At 33.9% G+C, this 7,598-nt stretch overlaps 1 protein-coding gene across 1 annotated transcript; it reads left to right on the top strand.

Annotated features, from left to right (window-relative positions):
- The first annotated feature begins 5,773 nt into the window (after window positions 1-5,773).
- LOC149267245 (uncharacterized) lies at window positions 5,774-6,409 on the top strand. The gene has a single exon (XM_089410577.1). It carries the CDS (start codon window positions 5,774-5,776, stop codon window positions 6,407-6,409), a length of 636 nt encoding a protein of 211 aa, XP_089266703.1.
- The last annotated feature ends 1,189 nt before the right edge of the window (window positions 6,410-7,598 follow it).

The raw sequence follows: 7,598 nt of genomic DNA on the forward strand, positions 1-7,598 counted from the left end.
CCATGTTTTACTGAAAACAAGAATTTCATCTAAATATACAATTACAGAATCATCAATAAAAGGCCTGAGTACATCATTCATAACTCTCATGAAAGTGGCATGAGCATTAGTTAAGCCAAAAAGCATAACCATCCATTCATACAACCATGGCTTTGTTTTGAAAGCAGTCTTCCATGCATCTTGTTCTACTACTCTGACCTGATAATAACTAGTACGCAAGTCCAACTTGGAAAATTAAACTGCTTCTTTCAACTGATCTAATAGATCGTCTATGTGAGGAAGAGGATAACGATTCTTGATCGTTATTTTATTCAATGCTCTGTAATCAATGCACATCCTCCATGAACCATCTTTTTTTTCTCACCAACACAATTAGAGATCCACATGGTGGTGTGCTTGGCCTTATGAACCCTTTATCGAGCAACTCTTGTACCAGCTTCTTGATCTCTGCATTGTCCGAAAGTGGATAACCTGTACATTCCGATGTTATGCAATGGAGCATATTGCTGCAAATGAATATCATGTACTATTTCCCTTTTGGGTGGCAGACCTTTAGGTTCTTGAAATAGGATATCATATTCTGAAACAATTTTATCTAAATCAACATTCTTTTTAGCATCACAGCCTTCAAAAGCATTGGTTTTATTAGGGGTCTTTTCCTTTACAACCATTAGTAAAAATTTCTTGCATGAATTTACAATTATTTTCATCTGCCTTGAGTTTATGAAAGTGTAGTTATTTTTGAGCTGATAAGCTCTTACAATATATTCTATTCCATCTTTTGTGAGTTGATACATATTTTCAGTTCTACAGAAAATGGATTTTCTATCATACAAGTAACGACTTCCTAAAACAATACCACATAAATCCAAGGGAACTATATCTAACTCAACCTCATCTACAAAAGTTGACCCAATAGCAAACCTAAGTTTACATTATCTAGGCACTTGTATCTTTGCTTTGTCACATACCCAAACTAATGAATATGGCATCTTGTGAGGTGTTGTTAGTAAGGATAGCCTCTTTACAATTGTTTCAGAAATCAAGTTTACTTATTAACCACTATCAGATAAAGTATAAACCTTTTGATGCTTGGAAATAACTCTAATATGAAAAAGCTCATGCCTTTTCCTTTCATTATCTTCATTATCAATAGATTGTGCAAAATTACATGTAGATGTTTCAGAAATTTTACCTTTTATACCTGTGGTTGTGATTGTTGTTTCATCACCTGAGTCTGACCCCAAGTCTTTCTGAATAGCAGCAACAGTCTTCTTCTTCTAACCACCAAACTTCTTGGGTTTCAACTCGGGATGCAAAGACTAGCAGTGTTCATCATCATGTCCATCCTTCTTGCAGTAAGTGCACGAAGGTTTGTCTTTCTATATAGTGTTTGTCTTCCTCTCCTCCCATTTTTGCTTCTTATTTTTCTTGTTCTTGCTTGTAGTGGGTTTTGATGATCCTCCAATCTCTGGGTACACATTCGCTGAATAGTATAGAATAAAGGAACCAATAACTGTAGTAAAGAATTATATAATTCATTGAGACAACAACTCTTTATTTTTATTTCTTCATAAACCTTAGTACATTAACCTTGATTAAGACTCATGTGTTACAATATAAGGGAACAAATAACCATAGACGTATACGAGTGTTTACTTATAAACTTAATTTAAGGAAGATATCTAGAACAATTTTTTATGTTACTGGTAATAGACATTAAAGGAAAGAAAACTATATTTTACACCAGAATCCTTGCCCAGATACCTATATTGTTATGCGAATATTTCTTCACATATATAATAACTCTCGAAAGACTAAAAGTAGTAATTGCATTGAAATTGCATCATCTATTTTAAGTTAAGGATCACATAGACACATAAATTGGAGGAGGTGACAAAATCCATCTTTGAATAAGTTAAATGATTAACTTCAAGAAACTGCATAGACAAGTTAAGGTCAAGCGCAACCCACATGAAGACCACAGGTTTCTCACAAACATTAATATGAAACCATTTCCGAAGCAATTTCACAAATTGTCTCTATGCACATAGAAAATATAAGAATCCTGGTTCGAATTTGAACCACATGAACTCAAAAGTAAACAAGAACATCAATTTTTCAATAGGCAGAGTATTTAACTCTGGAACCAAAACAACACAAAATCAATTATGGTTTGGTGTTTTACTCGAAGACAATTCCCAACAGGAAAAGAAAATTGTAGAACGAACTAGCCGAAATGCAACCAGAGTCCATCCATCCAATCGCGATGGACATGATTGACGGTGGACAACCCTTCACGTGCAAAGGAATGATATGGAAGTTGTACCTAGTGTTAGATGCCTGATCTAGATGTCAGTTGACTCCTCCAATGGCATTTAATGAATTAAATGACCTAGGGAGGGGGCTATAAAATATATAAAATCATTAACCTTAATCATCCAGATTATGTATGTGGTAAAGATATGGAATGATATGGAATTAATCATCATATCTAGTATATTATGTAGGGTTTGGAAGTAATAAATGATGGTAAATAAAAAAAATTGGTATTATTTGAATGCTTAAGTGTTACATTGAATAAATGAAATATTAATCATTTAAAATATAAGTACACACATAAAAATAAAATCATTAAAATTAAATTAAATACTATCATTATAATATATATAAATTTAAAATTAATTGAATTGATTGATTAGATTTACAATATATATATATATATATATATATATATATTATGATTAAAAAGTTTCATAAAACATTAAAAATATGAATATATTTTTTTTTCTCGGTAAAACTAGCTATTCTATTAGATTATATTTACAAGTAAACTTTACATGCAGAGAGACAGGCTGACCAGGGCCAACTATGGCACCTTGGATAGCTTAGCTTGACACAAAATGCTCCCTCGCAGGGGCAGCACCTCCAAAACATACCAAAACACTTCCAGAACAAACCAAAGCATAAGACTGTAATGACACGGCTATACCAAAACATGATACAGAATTGAGTTCAGACAGTGGCGATATGGCCCACGCAGGGGCTTCCATTCAAAAAACTCACGGGAAATTTTGCCCACACACATGACCGCATTATACATGACATTATTAAGAACTGAAAATAAACAGACACAGTAACGTAGCATAATCCAAATACCCACCGAGACCTTTGAATTAGACCATAGCCGAGAGAGAGAAGAGAGGGCTGGAGAGTGCCTCTGGGGATCAATCTTCAGGCTCTTCCTCCACGACGTAGCACCATCCTTGGCCTTCAGGGACTCCTGCCCACATTGCCATTGGATCCTTTGCAGTGGCCAGAGGTTCCTGCTCTGGAAGTTGGGGAGGGGCTTGCTTGGGCTCTTTCCCAGAAGTTCCTTCTTCAATTGATGGCTGCAGCACTGGACTCTCCTCACGATTGCCTTCTGGAAGTAGCTCAGCCGAAACTGGTGGCTTTCCATCTTCATTCTCCTCAGGAACCTTGGTAAAGAGGACTGAGATATGTGCACTGATGCCTGCATTATCCTTCGAGCTGCCCAAGGTGAAAACGACTGAGCCAAATGCTGGAAGCACAGGCTCTCCTCCACTGGAGCTGCCGACCTCCATGAACTGATTGGCTTGAATTGGGGTGGCTTTCGCTCTCCTGTGGCAGTAGCAGCAGCAGCAGTGATGGTGCACATCTGCTGCAGGGGGGCGTGAAGAAGCACCTCGCCCTGGTCCCCTTCTGCTCGGTTGTCTCTCCCGCAATCGAGCCATAGACTCCACGTCTTCTTCAGCTTGTTCCAGGACCGAGCGCGTGGGTTTGAAGTCCCCGCTCTGCCAAAGGATAGCAGAACCAGAAATGATGAAGGGCGGAACTCAACTGCCCAAAGACCACGCACAAAAGTAGCAAACCCGACTTTGCCCGAGCGAGAGACTTCACCTTTTGCCTCAAATTCACTCCAATTGCTCTTGGAGTTCTGTTCCCTTCTGAGACATTCACTAGATTCGCAGTGACGGATTGCAGTGACTTCGTTTTGAGGGAGAAGAGCGCCCACCCGTCCAGAAACTTTCCGCGCCTGCACCACCCAGGCCTTACCAAGCAAATGCCTCTGCATTGATTCATCTTCCTTGCAAAATCCCTCAACATTCCCTCGAACAGAGCATTCCATAACTGCTTTCTTCCTCCTCGTCGCTTCACTCTGCTCAGCATTGAATGCCCAGAGCTCGGGCGGCTGAATATTATACCTCGGCAGCAGTGAGCCATTACTCTGCGATGTTGGCACGGGGCGGCACATGCTGGGCATGTGGCTCGTCCCTGTCTGACATGTCATCACCCGCATTTTCCAAATTAAAATTAATTATGTATATATATATATATATAATTAATTAACTAATTAATTAATTAATTTTACATAAACTATTTCAAAATCATATATTCTCTGCTCACGAAAATAACATACAACATTTTATATTTGTTTGCTAGATTATGTGAGATGATTATATTATTTACATGAGGTTTGAATAGCTACAATTTGAGGGATATTGAGGCACTTTGACTTGCACCAAAAGAGTGTTTAATCCTATATGCCGAGAATGTGTTAGTGTTTTAATTACCACCATCAAGAACAAACAATACAATAGTTTTCTGTATTTTCTATTTGGGTTATAGGAAAGATATTTTGATTTATGATTTTCATTTTATATGTGGCTATTCACTGATATTATAGATTCGACATTTTTGTCAATAACATAGTTTTAAAAATAATATATATAAGTTTGATATTATAGATTTCATATTTTTGTCAATAATAAAGTTTTAAAAATAATATATATGAACATTTTCATTGGTTTTCTTTCTTTCTTCTTTTTCTCTTTTTATGTATGGAAAAAAAAAAAAAAAATTCCATTTAGGATGGTAAATATTTATATAGAACTTAAACACTAGAACAAATAAATAAGAAAATTGTAAGATTGGTTATTTAATAGGCAATAAAAAGATACTCAAATGTAAAAATGATTCAAGGTTACAAATTGTTTGAAGTACCAAAAGTGCTTTTGATAGTCCATAAATAATTCATAAAGAGGACTTTTTAAATATTTTTAATGAATAATTAATAAAAAGGTTTTTTAAGTGGTTTAATCATCAATGGATGTATAATGTGATGTAGTATATTAACTATAGCATATTAGACCTAATATTATATTAAAACTCTTTATATTATTTAGATACTTACATTTGTGGCTATCCCTTAATAAGGACAAATTGAATAGAATTCTCAAGCATTTAAAAAAATCTATCAATCTTTAAAAAAAATGGAATTAGTTAAGTTGTAATTTTTTTAATATGAAATGCTTAATAGTAGACATGGAATTAAATGATACAAAAAATTACACATTTAGAATATGTGATAAGTTGAGGTTTACAATAGATATAGATTGGTGAAATTCTTTATTTTCAACCTTATGATTGAGACCTTGGGTTTGAATTTTAATGGAAGAATGATTTTTCTGATTTATTTCAATTATGTTTTCCATCTTTGTATTATTAATTTTGAATCAATTTAAATTAATTAATATCATAAATTTATAAACCAAAATCCAACTCTAATCAAATCAGAATAATAATAAACTTTTATTAGTTAATAAGAATTCAAAATTAGCATAAAATCTCCATAAAATTATTCACAATTTTCGAATTGAAAGAGTACAGGAAGTTGTTTACCATACCAGATGAAAGTGTCACTCCTTGGGGAAATTCACATTTTAGGTTTTTATCTCCTTGTAATAGGGAGATGGGGATGTATAACGTTGATAATAGTTCTTCAGGTGAAATCTCATTGAAAGTTTATTCCAAGTTCGATGCAAGACTTGGCAAGCAATATTATGTTGTGTTCATTGCACTGTGTGGTAGTGATACGGTACTTGTACAGCAAGAGGAAATGAAAATGCAAATCATCAATATAGCTTCTGAAAGACCTCAAGTTATAAAAACAACAGAGATTCAAGCACAGTGTTGCCCGTACTATTTAGATAAAAGAGAACAGTTTGTGTGTTATACGATAAGTAACAACATTCACGTTTGTAATCTACAAGGGGATATTTTGTTCATGTTCCTAGAATTCGAACTATCTGGAAGTAATTTGTTTGATGGTCCTTACATCACCCGGGGACAAGATATTTTCATGTGTACATGTCCTTCTATGCCTATACATAAAAGTACTATCAATGTCTTGAACATTGTCGCTGGAGAATGCCTGGCAAAAATTGAATCCGATAGTTCCCACTGTTCTGAAATGAGAAAAAGGGCAATGGTCTGTATCACTGCATTGGCATATGATGAAAGTACTCGTGAAATTTTCACTGGCAATGCCTTTGGAATATGCTGCCGGTGGTCCAACAAAATTTTGGAAGACACTGGAGACATGTGAAATGAAGGAATCTTAACAATTTAGATTATTTTATTAATCTTATTAAACATTTTATTTAATTTTTAAATATGCATTCTTTTATTTTATTTTATTTAAGATTGTAAGAATTCATAGTTTAGCACTCAAATTCCATTATTGCAGTCTTAGAGTATTCCTAGAAATATAGTTTATATATTATGTATAAAAAGTTTGCCTAAAATATTTTGGAATCTTGTTATTAGGGTTTCTAGTTTCTATTAGATTTATGATAATTTAGATTTTCAATTTAGAATTTATCTATAAGTAGTTTTAAATGAATTTGGTCAAATTACAAATTTAGGGTACCATCAGCTCTTCAAAATTTATAGTACTTTTTATTCAACTTGTTTTTGCAAAGTATTGTGGCTTAGGATTTGTAAAGTGATTTTCTCAACGAGGTTGTTAATAATCATATGCCTCAAGTTTCAAGTGGTATCACAGTTTGCTTTTATTGGGACTTAAAAGTTGGTCCCAAGGCATTGGACAAACTTCTTTTTAACAGTGAGAAATAGCAATAGTAGCATCAAATACAATATTGACTAATTCTCAAATACCTCAATTTAATGAGAAAAATTATGATTATTGGGATGTTACAATGAAGACTTTGTTTTCTTCTCAATATATTTGGGATTTGGTGGAGAATGGTTTTCAAGAACCAAGAGATGCAGCGACATACAATGGTTTGACACATGTAGAAAATGATTTATTGAGCGGCAACATGAAAAAGATTCATAATCCCTCTTCTACATAGAAACTAATTTATTGAGGGGCAACAAGAACAAGGATTCAGAAGCCCAGTTCATGAAAGTATTGTCCCAAGATTTGCATGAGTGAGAAAGTTCGAGAAACCATGGGGTACTCTCTAGACAACTTAGTAAGACATGGAAAAGATAAAGACAATAGAACCACAAATTCTAATGAGAGATTTTGAAGGAGTTTGGGAATGTAGACTCATTTTTCACACAAATAATTGGATTAGTTACTAAAATTAGGAAAGGGGAATAATTGAGAAAATTTTGAGAAGTTACATTTTAGGAAAGGGGAATAATTGGGAATAATTGGGAATAATTAGGGACAATTAGTTACATTTTATTTAATTAAAATTAGGAAAGGGGAATAATTGGGAATAATTAGTTACATTTTATTTAATTTTTAAATATGTATTATTTTA

The sequence above is a fragment of the Pinus tabuliformis genome, chromosome 6 (assembly GCF_031772625.1).
Source record: "Pinus tabuliformis cultivar Carrire ecotype Pingquan chromosome 6, CPIR1, whole genome shotgun sequence".
Classification (NCBI taxonomy): Eukaryota; Viridiplantae; Streptophyta; class Pinopsida; order Pinales; family Pinaceae; genus Pinus; species Pinus tabuliformis.

What these genes read in the sequence shown, in the direction of transcription:
- LOC149267245 (XM_089410577.1), top strand. Translation starts at nt 5,774, where the DNA reads ATGGGGATGTATAACGTTGATAATAGTTCTTCAGGTGAAATCTCATTG.